This window comes from Vigna umbellata, chromosome 3, assembly GCF_029865625.1.
Source record: "Vigna umbellata cultivar VRB3 chromosome 3, Vumbellata_1.0, whole genome shotgun sequence".
NCBI classification, from domain to species: domain Eukaryota; kingdom Viridiplantae; phylum Streptophyta; class Magnoliopsida; order Fabales; family Fabaceae; genus Vigna; species Vigna umbellata.
Window position 1 is genome coordinate 10,575,895 of NC_142167.1, and position 22,109 is coordinate 10,598,003.

At 40.3% G+C, this 22,109-nt stretch overlaps 2 protein-coding genes and 2 long non-coding RNA genes across 5 annotated transcripts; 2 read left to right on the plus strand and 2 right to left on the minus strand.

The window, feature by feature from the left end:
• Positions 1–779: 779 nt before the first annotated feature.
• Positions 780–5,596, minus strand: LOC124848783 (disease resistance protein Roq1-like). Of its 2 annotated transcripts, XM_088109208.1 has the most exons (7): positions 4,723–5,596; positions 3,183–4,302; positions 3,022–3,088; positions 2,591–2,817; positions 1,692–2,420; positions 1,280–1,595; positions 780–1,245 (listed from the first exon to the last, which is right to left on the minus strand). In XM_088109208.1, the coding sequence occupies exons 1-7, from the start codon at positions 5,244–5,246 to the stop codon at positions 1,076–1,078; spliced, it is 3,153 nt and encodes a 1,050-aa protein (XP_087965334.1). In that variant the 5' UTR covers positions 5,247–5,596; the 3' UTR covers positions 780–1,075. The 2 variants fall into 2 exon arrangements, with proteins under 2 accessions (XP_087965334.1, XP_087965333.1); XM_088109207.1 differs by having other exon boundaries at positions 780–1,601.
• A 3,067-nt stretch (positions 5,597–8,663) lies between these two features.
• LOC148201626 (uncharacterized) lies at positions 8,664–9,143 on the plus strand. Its single transcript, XR_015784953.1, has 3 exons — positions 8,664–8,793; positions 8,887–8,990; positions 9,072–9,143. It is a non-coding gene; the product is annotated as an uncharacterized LOC148201626 (long non-coding RNA).
• A 4,272-nt stretch (positions 9,144–13,415) lies between these two features.
• LOC148201627 (uncharacterized) lies at positions 13,416–13,784 on the minus strand. The gene is made up of 3 exons (XR_015784903.1): positions 13,723–13,784; positions 13,526–13,648; positions 13,416–13,451 (listed from the first exon to the last, which is right to left on the minus strand). It is a non-coding gene; the product is annotated as an uncharacterized LOC148201627 (long non-coding RNA).
• Positions 13,785–15,564: 1,780 nt separating this feature from the next.
• LOC148201628 (uncharacterized) lies at positions 15,565–18,376 on the plus strand. Its single transcript, XM_088108559.1, has 10 exons — positions 15,565–16,176; positions 16,261–16,386; positions 16,469–17,100; positions 17,174–17,255; positions 17,330–17,419; positions 17,509–17,631; positions 17,710–17,838; positions 17,924–18,027; positions 18,112–18,202; positions 18,275–18,376. The coding sequence occupies exons 1-10, from the start codon at positions 15,565–15,567 to the stop codon at positions 18,374–18,376; spliced, it is 2,091 nt and encodes a 696-aa protein (XP_087964685.1).
• The last annotated feature ends 3,733 nt before the right edge of the window (positions 18,377–22,109 follow it).

Sequence of the window (22,109 nt, forward strand, 5' to 3'; positions counted from 1 at the left end):
GCAACTCAGATCATAAAATCACGTAGTATAAATTAAACATATAAGCTTCCCTTACCTGGATAGCAGTGTTCGTTCTAATGCAACTGTTGAGTTGGTCTCTTATACGTTCTACCCTCAGTTTCACTATATACTTTCACTTGATCTAAACACCAACATCAGAGATTTCTCAGATACAGTCCATGTATGAACCGAGAACATGGTTTCGTATGAAACCCTAATGAACGAACCACTTAGAGAAGAAGACTTACCAACTTAGAATCTAGTTCTGTTCGGTTCAAACTAACGTCCGCGTCTCCAGGAACGTTCCTATGGTGCTGAAATGAGATCGGAGAAGAGAGGTGAGATTTACAGTAGAGAGAAGTTTCAGGATTTCTAGAGAGAAGTTGGAGAAGATGAAGAGGTGAGTTCAGAGGTTGAAGATGAGTGCGTGCAAGTGAGAGAGAGTTTTCGAAATTTCTGGTTTTGTTAAACTAACGTTCGTTTGGACGAACGTGTCCCAGGCTGCCACCTGCACACCAAACTCTGATTTGGAAGTCTCTCTCGTGACACGTGGTGTGCTTGCATGCAAAGATTGGTGCGTTTTTAATGTTGCAGAGAAATGATTGTGGTTCGGTTTCAGTGCAGAGCAGAGGGGTTTATCAGATTTGGAAATGGGTTTTAAATGAGATAAACATGGATTGTGGTGTGCATTAATGGTGATATGACAGAATTAATTTATGCTAATTATTAAGGGTCTCACACAGTAATATTAAAGTACCCCATGAGTTACACTTAAAATCTGTCACGATTAAGTCCCTGAAGTTCATGTGAATTCAAAATGAAAAAAAAAGAGTAATCGAATGTATCGTGTAAGGAGAGACCATAAGAATATGGTCTCACCTTGTTAATTTTTAAACGAGTAGATTTTACAATAAACAATACTATATCTTGAGAAGAGAGAAGAATTGTGCCTATTCAAGGGGAATTTGAATGCAGTGCTGCTTCTGCTTCTATTGTGCCTCTCCCTGGTTAGATGGTAGCAAATCATACTTCCACATTCCACATTCAATAAAGGCTTCAATTCTTCACTTTGATGCTAACCGTTTTCTTCAAATAAGGAAAACTTGCGCTTCCGAGATGTCAAATCTGAATCAAAGTCAATTAGGTCTTGTTCATTTACCCAGCGATACTTACATTTCTTCACATCCGCCTGAACAACATTCTCATAACCCAACATTCTCATAACCCAACATTTCGAAATTCCACCTCCATTCGTCATGGAGCTGAAAACCATTTATACGAAATCCGGGCTGCACAGAACATTCAATATAGTGTATCAACATGTGATCTGACTGGTCAATGACTAGATCTCTTCTAAAATCCGTTGGAATTTGTTTGTTTCGAAATTTTTTTGTTCTTGAATATTTCACTTTGGTTTCATTGTCTAGACGAAATATTACACAATACAAAACACCAAGCAAATTATCGTCGTGCGGATCGGGAGATGGACCAATGGTTAGAACATCTTTCTCCACCTTCACACCCTCATTGTTGAACCAACTCGGTATTTGACTTCCAGGCATAATACTTCCAAAGAATGGCATGGAGTAGGTCGCCTGGTACTAGCAGAGTTATTCGTTAGTAGTTGTTCTCTAGACAAAAATAAATAAATCAAAAATTCAAAGGCAAGAGGAAGGAAAGAGCATCCACACCTTAAGAATTTGTATTGTCCATGAAAAACTCTTTCTCATGCACTGTTCAATCTCAACTAATCCTGGGCAGCTGAAAATGATTAATCCTGCACTTTGATAATCACTTACCTCATCGTCATTCCAAAAATCAAGTGAATCAAATTTTGAAGATGGTAATCTCGGCAGTATGAAAGGTTCTGAGGGCAGGACAGTTTGTAAAGGGAGATCAGGCAAGTATTTCAATCGCTTGCAATGCCCTAAGTTTAAAAAATACAGTCTGAAAAGGTCCTTGAGGTTAGGCAATTCAACAAAATTGTTTCCCTCTAAACTTAGTCTTTCTAAGCAATGTAACTTTCCAATGTCCTCAGGAATTTTAACTAAGTTACAGAAGCTTAGATCGAGTTCACGCAAACAAGGGAAAAGAGAGGAGGGCGACAAACAGCTGATCAAGTGCTCTGCGTTCCTTGCCTCATCTAGTAAGCATTTACTATCTATTGAACAATCACGGACATCCAGACATTTAAGAGAATTCAGGCCCAATATAGTATTGGGTAAGATTACTAGTTTTATGCAGTTTCTCAAATTCAAAAGAACAAGCTTTCTCAGACTCTGAATCGATGGATTGAGTTTTTCGAGCTGTATGCATCCTTCAAGATTTATCCTTTCAAGATTTAGGGCCTCTGCTACATCGGGCATCTCAACTAAACTTTTGCAAAAAGAGAGATCCAGACGCTTCAAATTGGGTAACGGCTACAGAGATTGGCAAAAAAAAAACAAAATTAATAGTGACACTTGGGTTTTCTTTAATTTCTTTTTTTCCATAAATTAATCAAAGAATAAAGGAATTAAAAATAAAAAGTTTGTCATTTATTTTGTTTATTTTTAAAAGAAGTACAAATAAAAAAATTAATTTACACTACCTTTGTGCCTTCCCACAGTCGTTGAATACTGTCCCCACTCAGGATTAACTCAACCAGTTTGTGTGGCTGAAAACTTTGAGGCAAACACTCAAACGGATATCTCTTCCAAATAAGATACCCTAGTTCATTCGAAAGATGACTGAGACTTCCCGAAAACTCCACGTCCCCAACATAAAGCAATTTCAGGTGTTTAATTTTTGATAGACCATCTGCCTTGATGGTTTCATCTGTAAATCAGTTGCATGATTCCGTAAATTTAGGAGCAGTTTTGTAATTGTTGAATAGTCTATGATAATATTAGGAAGTTGCAGGTTACATGCGTGGACAGTTTTTTCTTTTCAGTTCTTTAACCTTAGGTGAGGCTATATATTAGCCAGTTTCTCATTCAATAAAACAGAGGAATTTCTTGTCACAATACAACGTTTACATACCTGGGATTTCAGCATTATCCCACTCCCAGTTAGAATTACAAACTATTGCTTCAAGGTTTCGAGTTGCCTATAACATCGCACATTGTTAGATGTATGTTTTGAAGTATTTAAATTCTAAAATAATTGCAATCTAAAATTTATAATCAAACATTTAACTTTACCTCGTTCTCTGACATAGCATCATGGAGATCTTTGAGTGCCCACAACCTACTCCACTTTATAGGCTCTTTGGGTGATTCTTCCCTAACAATACACCTGCCCAAATCCACTAGCAAGCTATGCATATGTATGAATCCATAGGGATCTTCGGTAATGAGTGATTTATCTTTGAGCACTTCTATGCTATCTTCAGGATGAAATCCACGGAAATCTAGAATTTCCTTCGCATCTTCATCATAATAAGAATTGAAGAAGCAAGCAATATCCAAAAATGTTTGTTGGTCTTTTTCATCCAGTTGAATATAACTTATGCGCAAAATATCCATAATATTTTTACTTTTATTTTCTTTTAGCGCAGCCAATACACTTTTCCATTGTGACAAACTTCGGCCAACCAAAGATGATCCAATTACTTCAATTGCCAAGGGATGGCCTTCAACATGTGATAGTATCTTAGGTGCCAACTTTTCATAATCGCTCAAAATATAATTACCTTTGATGAAAGCATTTCTATAAAATAGTTGGATAGCATCTTCCCAATTCAACGGTTGAACTTGATAAATATCATCCACTCCATGGATCTTCAATATTTGTTGATCCCTAGAAACTATGATGATTCTGCTTCCTCCACCTAAGCATTCTCGCAACAAATTGACTCTGTTTCCACTAAATATCCTCAGTTGTTGAACTTGATCAACGTTGTCAAGAACTATAAGTGCCCTTGCATTGTTCAGTCTGGACCTCACCAAACATGTTCCCTCAATAACATTGCAAATCTCTAGATTTTTCTCATTCAGACACTGAGAAATTAAATGCTTTTGTATGCCTAACGAATTAGAATCTCGATATATTTGGCTTACATCATCAATAAAACAACGATAATTATATTGACGACAAATTCTTTCATATAAAGCCCGAACAAGAGTTGTCTTTCCTATGCCACCCATTCCACTTATTCCGACAACTCGAACATCATTAAGGAGATCAAAACGCAAAATATTTCTTAAGTTTTGAACTCGAGACTCTATTCCAACTAGTTCATCCCTTGGAAGATTTAAAATATTTGGTCCCAAAATATTTATTATGGTTTGAACAATTTCTTTAATCTGTTCATCTTGTGGCCTGAAAATTTAAATGAAATGAATGCAAAACATCACGCAACACAACATGAAAAGAGTATATACATTTTTAGGATAAAATAATGACGTAAAAAATTTTAACCGTCAAACTATTATTATTATTAAACTAGTATATATTTGTACTCAATGTGCAGGTTTCCTCCTGAACCTCTGTTTTTAGATAATGACATAAGACAAATCATAATTAGCATAAAGAAAGTCGTAGAAAGCTATAAGATATTGTGATTAGCCTATGAGCAAAACTAGTTAAAAAGATGCAGAATACCGTATATATAGGCAACCGCAGTTTAATTTTTGTGAAGCACTTCCAAATATCAATAAAGCTAGATTTGTCATCAAATCAATTGATACTTCTATCATGTCCAGGTTACTAATTATTGAATTGAGAGAGAAGAGTACTCACTTATTTCGGATATCCCAACCGGAGAGATTGGCCACTTGTGTGAGAGCTTCTCTCCATCTTTGAGCTTCCTCCGTCTTCACCTTATCCTCTCTGAATCTATTTTTGTGTTCTGCAAATGCTTTCTCATAACATCCACTCTGTTTGCGCACCACCGAAGGATCAACATCGTAAAATATAGGTAAAACACGTCTTGTTGAAGTATTAACGCAGTTAAGTATCTCTGACAGTTCACGTAAGCACCAAGTGGAGAAAGCATAGTTCTTTGAGAAGACAACAACGAAAACTCGAGAGCCTTGAATGGCTTGCAGCAGCTCGGGTGCTATGGATTCACCTTTTTTGAGATATTCGTCATCTTTGAAGGCATCAATGCCTTCTCGACGGAGAGCTCCAAAGAAAGAACTAGTGAAGTTGTTGCGCGTGTCTTCACCACGAAAGCTCACAAATACATCGTATGTGTTAATTGCATGAGATGAAGAAGGGGTGTGATGGATGATGGCGTCGGACGCGGTCATACACTCGGACATGCCGGAGATGATAAGGTCCAGTTCTTTGGCACACCGGAGGATACGCCGGAGAATGTTCAAGACACGCGACTCAAATTTATTAAGGAAATCGGAAACCAAATGGAGTCGCACTCAATACCTCGAACTCTTTTCAGTATGACCACCAGCGGCGCCGCGCCGCAGACAACGGCAGGACACACTGCGACCTTGCCCTTGAGAGCAGTGGAACAAGCCGAATCCCACAAAGTCCGAAACTTTGTTCACTGAAGAATGAAGCCCGGATCGTAGATTTTAGTGGGAAAGTGAGAGATAGTTGTTATTAGAGCAGGAAAGTGAGTGGCGTGACCTTAAGGAGAAAAGAAAGAGAGGTAAAATGAAGGGAAAATGTTTGTTCGACAACGCCCATTTGACAACAAATTAACAACGACACGTGTCGTTGTGTGATTTGCTGTTTTAATTGGAGATTTGAAAAGTAAATAACGTGCTTTGGAGGGTAGTTTCGGAATGAGTCATTGGCGCCCTTACAATTCCGGACACTCTCTCTAAACATTTTCCCATTCGAAAACGAAGCCTTCCACCAAAAGAAGTCCGAAACTCTGCGTCCACTCTGAAGTTTGTCCGAAACTTTGCGTCCACTCTGAAGTTTGTGCACGCCAGCGAAATCGTGTTTGGAAGTATTGAAGTCCGGCATTGAAGTCCTCTGTCTCCGTCCACCATTGAAGTGTTGGGAGGAAGTGTGTTGAAGGGGCAAGCGTTGTCATTTTCTTCAAAGGAGCGGTTTTTTAACGTCGCCGTTGTTCGTTGGAGGGTTGGGGTGAGTGTTAATCGCAAGGTATTTTATATGCCCTTGTTCGTTTTCGTTTTATTGAACCTTGCAGAACGACGGTTTTTTCATTGCGAACCCCTGTTTTCCCATTTATTCCTTTCGCCATTTATGTATGTCCGCCATTGGTTTTCCCGTTTATTGTAAGTTTGATTGAAAAATGTATGTTTTAAAGCTGAGTTCAGGATTCCTTACTCCATGGTATGTGTACTTGCGTTTTGGAAGGAGTTTGAGTAATAGTAAGTTGATCAGCCTTTCCTATTGTAGGTGAATATTTGACAGACGCTATTTTTAGAGTTGAAAATGGAATCCTCTAATAACAATGTAAGTAGACAATAAACAGGAATGTTTTCTTTGTTGTTTTGGAGAAGCAATTTGACTGTTATAATTTTGACTTGTTTTATAGTGGCGCCTTCGAGCTTGGATACATACATCGTACATTGCCAACATGAACTCCTTACTGGCAGCGACACATAAGATGCGCATTTCACAAACTCCGTTTAAGTGGTGTTTAGAAATTGGAGATCCTTTAGAGGTGAACCTAAAATTGTTGAAAAAGATGGTTCGTCGATGGGTTCCCCACCATCAATCGTTTAGAGTTAGCCAACATCTGGTGCCTTTCAATGTGCAGGATGTGTTCATGACTTTAGGGTTAGGAGTTGGGGGTTTGGAAGTTCCTTTTGATGAATCAGTTGTGGGTAAAGTTGGTGAATCCTTTAACTCAAAATGTACGAAATTGAAAGACCTCATAGATATGTTCAATGTGCTTGTAGGTAATGATGATAGTGAGGTAGATGGGGTGTGTCGCCTGTATGTATTAGTTTGTTTTGTGGTGTTTTTTTTTCCCAGGAAGGCACGATATGTGTCCAACATGCCTTGTTCAGTCTTAGATGACTTAGACAGTTTGTCTAGTTATGATTGGAGTAGTGCTGTACATAGATATCTTGTAGATAGTCTAAATAGATGTAATAAGAAACTACTTTCTGGATCGATTGCTGATTCATTGAGCATAAGTGGGAATGCTGTTGTTTTGCAGGTATGATTTATATTGGTTGTTTGTTGCATTAATTGAATCCATAGTAATAACTGTTGTGATTAGTTTCATTGTTTTAACTGTAGCTTTGGGCGTATGAACGTCTTGGTTTGCATGATGATGAATCTGCCAAGGAATTTCCGCGCGTTAGGCGATTTTCTTCGTTAAATTATACAACAAAAAAAATAGATGTTATGTTTAAGACTGCCGAGGTAAGTAACTTTGTTATGAAGTGATGTTGTTATGTTTTAATGATTTTTGCTGTTGTTATGTGATTGTTGTATATTTATTGTCATTGTCAAAGGTACAATTTGATTGGTACCTCAGTGAGAATGATTGTTTAAATCCCATCATACGTCGTGCTTTCAATTTGGATGAGGGATTGAGGCCTGAAGGTTCCAACCGTGAAGAAAAAGTAGAAGAAAAAGTAGCTGAAGATGAATATGATGAAAATTGGCTATTATCCACTTTGGAAAAACTGAGAACAAACAATGCCAGGATAAGAAAAGTCAGAGATGAAATTGCAGCTGTTAGGAAGCTACTTGCTGATCGTGTGAAGTATCAAAAGGTGGGACAATCTCCTTCATTTCATGAACAACCTGCATATGAAAAACATGAAGATCAACCTGGACATGAAGAACCTGGACATGAAGAAGCTGGACATGAAGAAAATGAAGAACCTATACATGAAGAAAATCAAGAACGTGCAGATGAAGAACCAGCTTGTACCATGGTTGTAGAAGAAGAAGGAGTCGCCGCTGACCATCCAATAGTTGTCGTTGACGTTGGCGACGGTGTTGATGATGGTGAAGGAGAAGTGGATGTACAACCGTTGAATGTACTGGCTTTGTGTTCTTTTGTTGGTGATCCAAAAACAGTCGTGGATTTCGACAAGTTGTACCACGCAGTTACGCGAAGAGACATTCCACGGAGGTTAGAACACATTGATTTTTTATAAGTTGTTGTTATCGGTAGTTGAATTTATGGTGAATGATATTCGTAGGTGAATTAATGATGTTGTTTTTTCAGGTACGTCTCTGAAATTATGTATCAACTGTTGAGCACAAGTGAATGTAGCTCTTTAGGGCCAAGGCAATGTGTAGACAACATGGTAATTATACAGTTGACTTGAATTACTGTTGTCATTCAATTTAGAAAGTTCATAAATTTCATGTTGAAGTTGTTAATTGTTGTGCAGGCTTTAATTTTTGCAGCAACAATGTTCATGTACTTTGAAAAAAGGTTGACTGGAGTCATAAAGAGGATTGTATTCAGTCCTATGTTTGGGGTAAATGGTTTAAGTAGGTGTTGTTGGTTTTTGGTAGCCTAGAATTTAACATTGACATGGTTGTTTAATGATGTTTTTATTTGATATTGAAGACCCATGTCCTGCACGACTATAGGAAAAGACCAGTCAATCAACATGTGTGGCAACTTCTTGACTACCAGCCATATTTTCGATATGATCTGGTTCGAGTTGAGGCCTTATTGTCTGCTGATTGGGTGAGTAAGATGTACTTTGTAAGCAGATCCTTGTTTTTTAATGTGGGTTACTATTTTGACATATTCCAAACAATGTGTAGGTGTTCATCCCAATTGTAAGTGATGGTCATTGGTGGTGTTATGCACTGAAGGTCTGCACTTTTCAGTTTTATGTCATAGACTCACTTGCCAATGGTATCAAAGGACGTTGTCGGATTGATAGAAGCATTGTAAGTTTACCTTGATTAAAAAGTTGTTTGGAAAATTACTTCTTAAATCGTACTTAGTTTAAACAAAGTGTTTTCGTTATTTTAACCAAACAGGCTCAAAATATTCAACGCCTTTGGGGTTTGTTGACGGATAAACTTGAAGAGACTAAGTGTCCTTTGTTAGTTGAGAAAGCCAACATCCCAGTCCAACCAAACACGTAATTATATTTGACCCATGTGTTAAAAAATGTTGTCATTCCATTGACAAAATTAATGCATGTCTTTTTGAATTTGAACAGATACGATTGTGGTGTAATCATGATGAAAGCTATTGAAATCTGGGATGGAGAGGACAAATATGATGGGAAAAGCATGCCCGATTATACAAATGTATGTTATATTATGAATTTGTCAATATTACATTATTAGACCGTTGACATTGGTTATGAATTCCAATATGTTCATTTCAGGAAGAGTTGGCTGCGTTTAGGAAAAAGTATATATGTGACTGGATCCTGGACGAGGACAACGCGCGAAGATTGGAGACGCTGCATCATTTTGGATTACTATAGGATTAGAAATGTGTCCTTCGTTTAGATTCTTCATCAGTAGTAAAACAATATACATTGTAGACAATTATACTATTGAAAGTGTATTACTTGGATCTATGTACATGTGAACTTGTTCTAGTAATAATGAATACAGGTGAAGTATTGGTAATATTCATTTTCGTTGTGTTTGTTTTTAGCGTATGTTAGCGAACGAGCGTTCTGAGCTGCAGATAACGGGGGGTGAGGACGAACGTCTTCAGCGAGGCGAGGCGGAGCGAACGAGGCCACGAAGAGAAAGGACGAGCGTCATGAACGACCACAACGGGGACGAACGTCCTGAGCAAGTGGACGACGCGAGGGGCGAGGACGAGCGTACTGAGTGAGGACGAGCGTCCTAAGTAAGGACGAGCGTCCTGGGTGAGGACGACCGTCCTGAACGAAGGGGGAACGACAGCGAGCGTCTAGCTGGCGAGCGGAAGTTGTCGCGGGACGTTCAGCTTGGCGTTACAGTAATTAAGATAGTAGATAAGGATAGAATGATTCTTTCCACATAATTATAATAAATAGGCAATTACTATTGTTTCCTGCCTTTTCTGGAAGGAGTGATTAGTATTAATAAGGGAGGCAGCTAGAGCTTAGGGTATGTTTTTGTTTATTGGAATATTATTAGAGAGGTTATGCTCTCGTGCGACTGAAGGAGACCCTGCTCCCAGTCATTGTTCGTGTTTCGTGATTACCAGAATTCTAATAATAAAGAGTTTTATTCATTTACGTTCGTTCGTTCACAGTACGAGGCAAGTTACGTGGTCAGGCACGTAACAGAAGGCAGGGGTGGGAATGCAGTAATGAGTTGCTCCCCACGTATGGGGTGGACCTAACTACTCTGCCATCGTTGACACAGCATGAAGGAACTGGGTTAGGCAGGGGTGGGAAGGGAGTATTGGGCTTGTGTAATCGATTACAGATACGCTGTAATCGATTACTTTTGACGTGTACCGAAAGTTCGTTGGTGGTACCCTGTTATTATTGAGTTGCTCCCCACGTATGGGGTGGACCTAACTACTCTGCCTTCGTTGACACAGCATGACCTGGTTGGTGTTTGTCTTGGAAACCTGTATGTGTGGATGCAGTCATAAGGGAATGGGACATGATTAGGCTGGCCCCAACATTGTGTTTTGATGACTGCATGAAGGAACTGGGTAAGGCAGGGGTGGGAAGGGAGTATGGGCTTGTGTAATCGATTACAGATACGCTGTAATCGATTACTATTGACGTGTACCGAAAGTTCGTTGGTGGTACCCTGTTATTATTGAGTTGCTCCCCACGTATGGGGTGGACCTAACTACTCTGCCTTCGTTGACACAGCATGACCTGGTTGGTGTTTGTCTTGGAAACCTGTATGTGTGGATGCAGTCATAAGGGAATGGGACATGATTAGGCTGGCCCCAACATTGTGTTTTGATGACTGCATGAAGGAACTGGGTAAGGCAGGGGTGGGAAGGGAGTATTGGGCTTGTGTAATCGATTACAGATACGCTGTAATCGATTACTATGCACGTGTACCGAAAGTTCGTGGCTGGTCCCCTCTTATTACTGAGTCGCTCCCCACGTATGGGGTGGACCTAACTACTCTGCCTTCGTTGACACAGCATGAAGGAACATGGGTAAGGCAGGGGTGGGAAGGCAGTATTGGGCTTCTGTAATCGATTACAGATACGCTGTAATCGATTACTATGCACGTGTACCGAAAGTTCGTGGCTGGTCCCCTCTTATTACTGAGTCGCTCCCCACGTATGGGGTGGACCTAACTACTCTGCCTTCGTTGACACAGCATGAAGGAACATGGGTAAGGCAGGGGTGGGAAGGCAGTATTGGGATTCTGTAATCGATTACAGCTTATCTGTAATCGATTACTATTGACGTGTACCGAAAGTTCGTGGCTGGTCCCCTGTTATTACTGAGTCGCTCCCCACTTATGGTCTGGAACTAACTACTCTGCCTTCGTTGACACAGCATGAAGGAACTGGGTAAGGCAGGGGTGGGAAGACAGTGTTGGGCTTCTGTAATCGATTACAGCGTATCTGTAATCGATTACTATTGACGTGTACCGAAAGTTCGTGGCTGGTCCCCTGTTATTACTGAGTCGCTCCCCACTTATGGTCTGGAACTAACTACTCTGCCTTCGTTGACACAGCATTAAGGAACTGGGTAAGGCAGGGGTGGGAAGGCAGTATTGGGCTTCTGTAATCGATTACAGCTTATCTGTAAGCGATTACTGTTGACGTGTACCGAAAGTTCGTGGCTGGTCCCCTGTTATTACTGAGTCGCTCCCCACTTATGGTCTGGAACTAACTACTGTGCCTTCGTTGACACAGCATTAAGGAACTGGGTAAGGCAGGGGTGGGAAGGCAGTATTGGGCTTCTGTAATCGATTACAGCTTATCTGTAAGCGATTACTGTTGACGTGTACCGAAAGTTCGTGGCTGGTCCCCTGTTATTACTGAGTCGCTCCCCACTTATGGTCTGGAACTAACTACTGTGCCTTCGTTGACACAGCATGAAGGAACTGGGTAAGGCAGGGGTGGGAAGGCAGTATTGGGCTTCTGTAATCGATTACAGCTTATATGTAAGCGATTACTGTTGACGTGTACCGAAAGTTCGTGGCTAGTCCCCTGTTATTACTGAGTCGCTCCCCACTTATGGTCTGGAACTAACTACTGTGCCTTCGTTGACACAGCATTAAGGAACTGGGTAAGGCAGGGGTGGGAAGGCAGTATTGGGCTTCTGTAATCGATTACAGCTTATCTGTAATCGATTACTCTTGACGTGTACCGAAAGTTCGTGGCTGGTCCCCTGTTATTACTGAGTTGCTCCCCACTTATGGTCTGGAACTAACTACTCTGCCTTCGTTGACACAGCATGAAGGAACTGGGTAAGGCAGGGGTGGGAAGACAGTATTGGGCTTCTGTAATCGATTACAGCGTATCTGTAATCGATTACTATTGACGTGTACCGTAATTTCGTGCCTGGTCCCCTGTTATTACTGAGTTGCTCCCCACTTATGGGCTCCATCTAAGTACGGTCTTTTATAAACAGGAAAAAATTATTTTGTTTTCCTTTTTTTTAATTACATTAATTTATTGAAAAAGATTTATTCATTATCATTTAATGTTGATGTGACTTTGAAGAGGCATAATGAAGTAGTGTGGTGCATACCTTTTCCCGCTCTCCCATGCAATTGGTAATCATTTATCTTAATTAATCAGAGTTGCATTTAATGTGGGGAAATGGGATGTGACTGCAACACTCCATGTCTTGCCACCTGCTACGTACTCTATGACAATGCATTAAATGCTTCTTCCTTAAACACTATAATTCCTACCTTGTGCATAACTTCTGCTCCATCATGTACTTTGCATTAAATTATCCAACCCGAATCCCTACCATGTGCATTACTGGTGCTTTTTCTTCCCATTAGGAACTCCACTTTCATTTGTCTGTCTTCGATCTTTGTTAAACTACACATTAAAGGCATTGTTTCGAGGTTGGTAAGAAGCACAACAAGATCATTAAAGACGAAGTAAATTTCTTCCATCACGTTGTCTGTAAGTATACATGGTTATAACGTCCTTTAAAATAGATTGAAGTGGTCCTTTTCAGTAGGGGAAACCCTCGTCATTGGTGGTCTTTCTTACATAACGATGTATATAACACGTCTGAGTTAAATAAAACAACATCACACACTTCATTAACACTGTTACTGATGTCTGTAGTGTAATAAGTTTGTTTATGCCCTGTGTCCACAAAACTGCTATATTATTTGCAATTGTATTCATTAACCAATGTTTGCAGGGAATAAATTATTTTGATGGCCACTTATACCAACAACGTGAGTGTGGTTGGACAAACCATTGACGATGATCACAATTGTAATGACTTGGTTCCTACTGTAAACATGTGTTTTGACACAATGGAAGAAGCAAAGAAATTTTATTCCAATTACGGGAAAAGGTGTGGTTTTGGCGTTCGAACAAGAACTTCTAAAAAGGATGACAACAACGAATTAACTGATGGTTTGACACATGTTTCAATGTTTTCTGTCCTTGATGCACCATAATCATCAAGCATCTGCAATTACATCACAATTACCATTACATAAAACATTCATTCAAACAAATGTAATAAAATGATAAAGTACATACCACACCCGTCTCCATTGCACGTTTAATGAACTTGTCACCAACATTTATATTCATCCAATGCAAAAATCTTGGATATTTATGTACACAAACATTGGAAGGAATGAAACGATCACAAAACCATACCTGAAATACATCATAGACGTCATAATTAGTCATCACAATTCACAAACAGAAAACAATCCATGGAACAAATTTACCTGGAACACGTATACACAACCATCCACATAAACAGTGGTTGCACCTTTTCCTCTATTCCACGTTGTACAAGCTTTGCACAGACTGCTAAGTAGATAATGGTACACTATACGAGCCCAACAAAAAGTTCCCAGATCACTGATTCTATCAACAATTTCAAACAAAACTGGGAATATTGTTCTGCTGCGATTAGGAAACAGTACTTCACTAATTGCTACCAAAATGTACAACCTACAAACATCTATTGAAGGCAACTTTTTGTGTTGCTTCAAAATAAACTCATAGACCAAATCCAATTCATATTTTCCATCACCAAAGTACTTGCGACAATGACTTTCACTGAGTTTGTTTTCATTCAATTTAATCTGGTCACCAACCAAACCCAACCCTAGGCTTAAGCTGACATCTATTTCCTTGAATTCAACAAATTTATCTCTAAAACTAAAACCACCTCTCTCATCATCCCATCTAATCAGTAAATCGCTCAGAATATTCCTTCCAATCTTAATATTACCATGTAATTCTAAAAACCATCGAAAGTGAGTCTTGGAGATTATGGACTTCTGCTCCTCACTCAAAATGTCATTCAAAGAAGCAATACGTTTCGTTTTCAATGAGTGACGAACAAACAGCTGCAAAAAAAAAAGTGTTTTTTGGTACAAATAACCAACGTAAGTCACAACCCAAAAGCTACACACACCAAAAAAATTACCAACACATGCAACACCAAAATCCCCTCCCCAAAATACGAATACGGAGACACGAAAAAGTTCATACCTTGTTCGAACAACCATTGTCACCGGACGAACCCATTGCACCAAAAAGGTAACAACTTCCACCAAATCGACACCGAACGAGACAAGGGTAATCTCTAACTCAAAGAAAGAAACTCAATGTCCATAGAGACACCGAACGAGACAAATCCACACCGAACGAGACAAGCATAATCTACAACTCAAATAAACAAACCCAATGTCCACAAACATTCAAACGAAAACAATGGTGACAGGGAAGCACGAGAGAGATCTTCAAAACAAAATGAAACCCTAAAAAAGGAGGAAGGAGAACACTGCTATGAAGAGAGAAGTTGAAATGAAATTAAAATCCCAAAATGGACAGAGAAGACAGTGATAAGGAGAGAAGATAGAGTTCGAAAACGAAGAGGGCAGTTTCGGAATCCAAACTTCAACCCATTTCAAATCAGATTTTAAATTTAAAAAAAGCATTCAAATTCGACCAATTAAAACTTGACACGTGGCGTTGTCAAATTTTTGTCAAATTGGCGTTGTCGGAATATCGCTATCCTAAAATTTTTAACATTTGGGTTTGGCGGTTTAGGGTGCGAAAGTTCAAGCCTTGCTTCATCTCGTTCGTTCAAGCCTTCTCTCTTCGTTCAAGCCTTCTCTGTCGTCCGTCTTCTCTGTCGCTGTGTCGTCCGTCTTCTCGTTGGTTGAAGCCTTCGTTCTCTTTCCGTCTTCGAAGCTTCCATCCTCGGTTTCCTTCTCTCCTCCTTCTTCAAAACGTGCGTTGAAACCTTGGAGGATCTCTGTGGCTGTGTGTTCCATCTTTACCCTACCCACAGCGTTCAACCCTTACATTTTAGTGTAAGTAAAAATGGGCGAGCCCTGACATTGTGTTTTACTCTGTGTTTTTGGTTTTCATTAAGTTGAATGATATAACTGAGTGTGGAATGTTGTCTTCTTAGGGCCGTTGCAATGGAAGGGAAAAAAGCAAGTGTAAGAAAAAAATTAAATTTTTTGTTTATATATTATTTAATTATCTTACGGATTGTAGTTAGTAATAAATTTTTATGATTTTTTTTGTAGTGGCGACTTCTTATCTCGATGGATTCATCGATCATTATTGAAATGAATCGTTTACTCCGACAGTGTCATGTGGATCGGATTAGTATGACACCATTTATGTGGTGTTTGAATATTAATAACCCTGTGGAGGTGAATTTAAAATTATTGAAGGTTATGGTTAGCAGGTGGGTTGGAAATGATAACAGTTTCAGAGTTAGTCAAAACTTGGTGCCCTTTAGAGTTGTTGATGTGTTGATGAGCTTAGGTTTAGAAATAGGTGGTTTAGAGATTCCCTTTGATGAAGTAGTTTGTGGATTGGTTGGTGAAATGTTCAAATCAAAAACCATCAGTTTGAAGGACTTGACAGACATGTTTAATGTCATTGTTGATGATAAAAACATTGAAGTCGATGTAGTGTGTAGGTTATATATATTAGTTTGTTTAGTTGTTTTCTATTTCCCTAGGAAATCAAGGCATGTTTGTAACATGCCTTTTGGAGTGTTAGATGACTTAGACCGTTTGTGTGTATATGATTGGTGCACCGGTGTACATAAACACATTGTAGAGAATTTAAATAAATGTAAGAAGAAAATTATGGGAGCAGGTATCCCCCAGTCAGTCACTCTCAGTGGCAATGTGGCAGTGTTGCAGGTAATATGATATGTAGTTCACTATTTTGATGTAGTGCAGAACATTGTGAATTATGTTTGATGAAATAATTTTATGATGTTTTAGGCTTGGGCGGTTGAGAGACTTTCTTTGCATGGTCATCCTTCGCACCGGTTTTTCCCCCGCATAATGAGATGGTTCCCGTTTAAATCAAGGACCGAAAAAATTGAAAATATTTTTATGACCGGAGATGTAAGTGTTTTGTTTTTCGTTATTTTGTATGTTAAAATGGATTGTGTATTTTGTCTGAATTTGTTGTGTGCTTTTGGTGCAGTTAAATATGGAGTGGTATATACGAAATGAAGATCGTCATAGGCCGGAAATCCGTGCAGCTTTCAACTTGGATGACGAAGGATCCTTGGGTGAAGGATCCAAGGTTGACAAAGACGATGATGAAGACGAAAGCTCTGATGACGGGGCATGGGAAGCAGGTGCGGAGGAGAGATTGAGGAAAAATAACGAACATATCAGAGCATTGAATGCCAAGATTGGAGTTTTGACTAGGGAGCTATTTGAAATTTATCAAACTCCAATCTTCTTCCCATGTGCCACTGATGAAGAGGTTGGGGGTGGAGTTGGAGGTGAGGATAATGCTGAAGTTGGGGGAGAACAAGAAGGTGATGGACATGGAGTTGGAGGTGAGGAGAATGCTGAAGTTGGGGGAGAAGAAGAAGGTGATGGAAATGAAGTTGATGACCCCCTAGGTGCACATGCCGAAGTAAGAGGGGATGATGAAACTGTTCGTAACATTAATTTTATTGAAATAGAAGATGATGCTGATGAAGGAGAACCGGAGGTCGTTCCATTGGCTATACCCCCATTGCGGAGTTTTGTTGGTGATCCAAGCACTGTTGATGTAAACCAATTGTATACAGCAGTCAGCATCAGAGAGATGAATGTACACAGGTATGTGGTATGAATTGTAGTTGTGGTTGAGGAATATGTATTGTTTGTCATTGACTAATATTTGTATGTTTAGGGTTGTAAGCGAGATAATTGGCCAAAGCTTGAGCACCACTTCAATTTACACTTTGGCCCCAATGAAATACGTTGATAACATGGTTAGTATTGTCACATTTGGTTGTGTTTCATGTTATAGTTTATTTTAGTAATGTGAAAATTTTTTATTGTGTAGGTGGTGTTCTTTGCTTGTACGGTCTTTATGTACTTTGAGAAAAGGTTGTGCGGTGTTGTTAAGAGGTTTCATTTTAGTCCGTTATACTCGGTAAATAAAATTTGATATTGTCTCATATTTATGATTGAAGAAAGTATTTATGATCGAATTTTTATTGATGATTTTGAAATTGTCCACAGCACCATATTCTTACAGATTATAGGAAACGTCCACAGAATCGCCATGTATTCACGCTTCATAACTATAACACTTATTTGCGTTCCGATCATTTTGGACTTGAAGAATTACCCACGGCGGACTTTGTGAGTAACCTTGAATTTCCAAATCTTGTCGACTTTTGGTTGTAAATGTGTTACTGAAATTGTTTATATTTTTTGTAGTTGTTTCTGCCATTTGTCCACGATGATCATTGGTGGTGTTATTCAGTGAAGTTGAGGTCAATGGAGATTTTTGTGATCGATTCATTGGGGAAGGGGATCAGAGACCGCAAAAGGATAGACGCAGCCGTTGTAAGATTCGACATCTTTCATTGTTGATTACCGTGTGATTATGACCTGCATTGTTTAAGTATTTATTGTTTTTGTTAACTGGTAGGCTGAAAATATGGCACGGTTTTTTTGCATCCTGATGAATATACCGGAAGGTAGTATTGCTCCTTTGACAGTTAAACAAGCAAATATCCCATCCCAACCAAACTTGTAAGTTTCTTGAACTGTAGTGCCGGATTATATTGTGATGTATATGGGCAAAAGTAATCTGATGTTGTGGGTATATTATTTCAGACATGATTGTGGAGTAATAATGTTGAAAGCAATGGAAATCTGGGATGGAGATGAAAAATACAACGGGAAAAGCATGCCTGAATATACAACTGTAAGTTGGAACTGTGTGTTTGATAATATTCTTGTATGTCCTGGTTTCTAATGTGGAAAATGTTGGTTTCAGGAGGAGCTGCTTGGGATCAGAAAGAAATATGTGTGTGACTGGATCCTGGACAACGAGAACACTAGCAGAATGGAAGCCCTATATCTATACGGCATTGTCTAGGATTGCTTAGAAATTATCAAATTTTGACATGTATAAGATGTTCAAATATGTACCTAATGTTATTTGACAATTTTGACATGTATAAGATGTTGAAATATGTACCTAATGTTATTTGACAATGTACAGTATGTGTTTGTAATAAGAATAGTGGTTGGATTTCGAAATGAATTGTTTTTACTTTGCGTTTGTGTTTGTTATAATGACAAAATTAGTGATTGAAAAATGAACGCAGCATTATAATAAAAATTTGAAAAGTACGAGAGCATTTTCACTAAAATTAATGGTAATTAATGCGAAGGATTTGATCAATTTCTGAGTGGGGAGATGGGTGTTGGTGATTGATGTGAACGCAAGAAGCGTGGAGTTACCCGTGATGAGTAGGGGGACGAAGTAGTGCAAGGAATGAGTGAGACTGGTGAAAAAAAGCTCTGGTAATCGTTTACAGGACCCCTGTAAACGATTACCCGAGAGAAATTGCCAATTTGTACAGAAAGTCCTACACAGGTACTCAGTAAGGTCAACACAGGTCACCATTGGACAAAAAAGTGACTTTTAGGCACTTCTGCAACTGTCTGAGGCTTGTGCAGGTGTTCCAGTGGTGGGAGAGGGTGGGTGGTGATGTGATGTGAGTCCAAGGAGGGTGGGGAGACCCCTCATGAGTTGGTGGAGCAACCTGTGCAAGGAATGAGTGAGACTGCTGAAAAAAGGGGCTGGTAATCGTTTACAGGACCCCTGTAAACGATTACCCGAGACAAATTGGCAATTTGTACAGAAAGTCCAACACAGGTACTCAGTCCGGTGAACACAGGTCACCATTGGCAAAAAAAGTGACTTTAAGGCACTTCTACACCTGTCTGAGGCTGGTGCAGGTGTTCCAATGGTGGGAGAGGGTGGCTGGTGATGTGATGTGAGTCCAAGGAGGGTGGGGAGACCCCTCATGAGTTGGTGGAGCAACCTGTGCAAGGAATGAGTGAGACTGCTGAAAAAAGGGGCTGGTAATCGTTTACAGGACCCCTGTAAACGATTACCCGAGACAAATTGGCAATTTGTACAGAAAGTCCAACACAGGTACTCAGTCAAGTGAACACAGGTCACCATTGGACAAAAAACTGACTTTTATGCTAATCTGCACCTGTCTGAGGCTTGTGCAGGTGTTCCAGTGGTGGGAGAGGGTGCATGGTGATGTCATGTGAGGCCAAGGAGGGTGGGGAGACCCCTCATGAGTTGGTGGAGCAACCTGTGCAAGGAATGAGTGAGAGTGTTCAAAAAGGGCTCTGGTAATCGTTTACAGCACCCCGGTAAACGATTACCCGAGAGAAATTGGGAATTTGTACAGAAAGTCCAACACAGGTCATCAGTCAGGTGAACACAGGTCACCATTCGAAAAAAAACTGACTTTTATGGTAATCTGCACCTGTCTGAGGCTTGTGCAGGTGTTCCAGTGGTGGGAGAGGGTGGATGGTGATGTGATGTGAGTCCAAGGAGGGTGGGGAGACCCCTCATGAGTTGGAGGAGCAAGCTGTGCAAGGAATGAGTGAGAGTGCTGGAAAAAGGGGCTGGTAATCGTTTACAGGAACCCCGTAAACGATTACCCGAGACAAATTGGCAATTTGTACAGAAAGTCCAACACATGTACTCAGTCAGGTGAACACAGGTCACCATTAGACAAAAAACTGACTTTTATGCTAATCTGCACCTGTCTGAGGCTTGTGCAGGTGTTCCAGTGGTGGGAGAGGGTGGATGGTGATGTGATGTGAGTCCAAGGAGGGTGGGGAGACCCCTCATGAGTTGGAGGACCAAGCTGTGCAGGGAATGAGTGAGACTGCTGAAAAAAGGGGCTGGTAATCGTTTACAGGACCCCTATAAACGATTACCCGAGACAAATTGGAAATTTGTACAGAAAGTCCAACACAGGTACTCAGTCAGGTGAACACAGGTCACCATTGGAAAAAAAAGTGTCTTTTAGGCACTTCTGCAACTGTCTGAGTAAAGTGCAGGTGTTCCTGTTACGTGCCTGACCACGTAAGTTGCCTCTCACGACTGACAAAGGTACTTAACTGAATAAAAAGTCTTTATTACTGCAACTTTGGGTATCACGATACACAACCAATGACTGGGAGCAGGGTCTCCTTCAGTCACACGAGAGCATAACCTCTCTTACAATACTCACTAATCAAAAACATACCCTAAGCCCTAGGTGCCTCCTTTATTATCATTATGTGGAAAGAATCTTTCTATCCTTATTCACTATATTTATTACTGAAATACTCTGCTGAACGTCCCTTGAATTTCCCGCCTGTCTTACGCTTGCCAGTCGCATCCATTTGTTCAGGACGGTCGTCCTCACTTAGGACGCTCGTCCTCGCCCCTCGTTGCCTCCACTTGCTCAGGACGCTCGTCCATGCTGTGCTCGTTCATGACGCTCGTCCTTTCTGTTCGTTGCCCCGCTCGGTCAGAACGTTCGTCCTCGCTCTGCTCGCTCAGGACGCTCGTCCTCACTCCTTGTTGCCCCTCTCGCTCGGCCTCCACTCGCTCAGGACGGTCGTCCTTTCTCTTCCTTGCCCCGCTCGCTCAGAACGTTCGTCCTTGCTCTGGTCGCTCAAGACGCTCGTCCTCACTCCTTGTTGCCCCTCTCGCTCGGCCTCCACTCGCTTAGGACGCTCGTCCTCCCCCGTACTGTGTTCAGTTAATTAAACCAAAACTGCATAACGTCTATAACTTGCAATCGTGGTCATAACGGCACAAAACACATCCTTCCTCAAATTCGTTTCGAAAACCTGTCTTCTCTCAGTGCAAAACCCTAAACGAAATACAATGGCTGATCGTGGAACGAAGAAACAAAAGGCATCTTCTTCCGGTGGTGGACGTCGCCGTCGCCGGAGTCCAACCCCATCACCATCGTCATCCCCTCCTACGCCTACCAATGATCTCTTCTCGTCGGATGAGCAACAGGAGAAATATGCCCAACATTTCGTAAATCGGGAAATTTTGGAGAGTAAGTATGTAGAGGACGAATACTTTGAAGGAAAAAATTTTCAATTCTATGACATATTACACGAAGCTGGGCTGACTGAATTTGTGTGTTTAAGAAGACATTACCACCCACAATTAGTCAGAGTGTTCTATAGCAACATGTCAATATCGGATACGGGGGTTATTCGAAGCGAGGTTAGAGGGGTCAAAATTAGGGTGAGCCCTAATCTTTTTCAACAACTGACTAATCTCCCATGTGATGGTGTTTGTTACGAAGGCAAAGTTGCAGATGAGTGGAAAGAACAATACGATTCTGTCACTGCAAGGCAACTAGTGTGTAGAGATGATGCAGCCATACAATCTAGAATACTAGCGGGGCAAATGAAGGTTCAACCAAGGATACTTCATACGTTCTCACTAGAGTATTAATTCCTCGTGCAACCAATATTGGTCAGGCATCCGAAGAGGATATTATGCTGCTATGGGCATTGTTCAATTCCATTCAAATTAACTGGGGACATCTTATTAGATATAAGATGAAAAAAGCATTAAGGGAGAACGCAAAGTTGCCGTATCCACATTTGATAACCATCTTCATGGAACACTTTCAAGTGCCAACTGAAAGTTACCCCATTTCAGAACTGAAGTTCAAGCAAAGAATTGGTTGTGAAGTTGTAGCATCATTTGGTTATATGCAAAATGATGAAGGAGAATGGGTTCCCAAAGGCAACGCCCCCCATCCCCCCTTACAAGAAGGTCA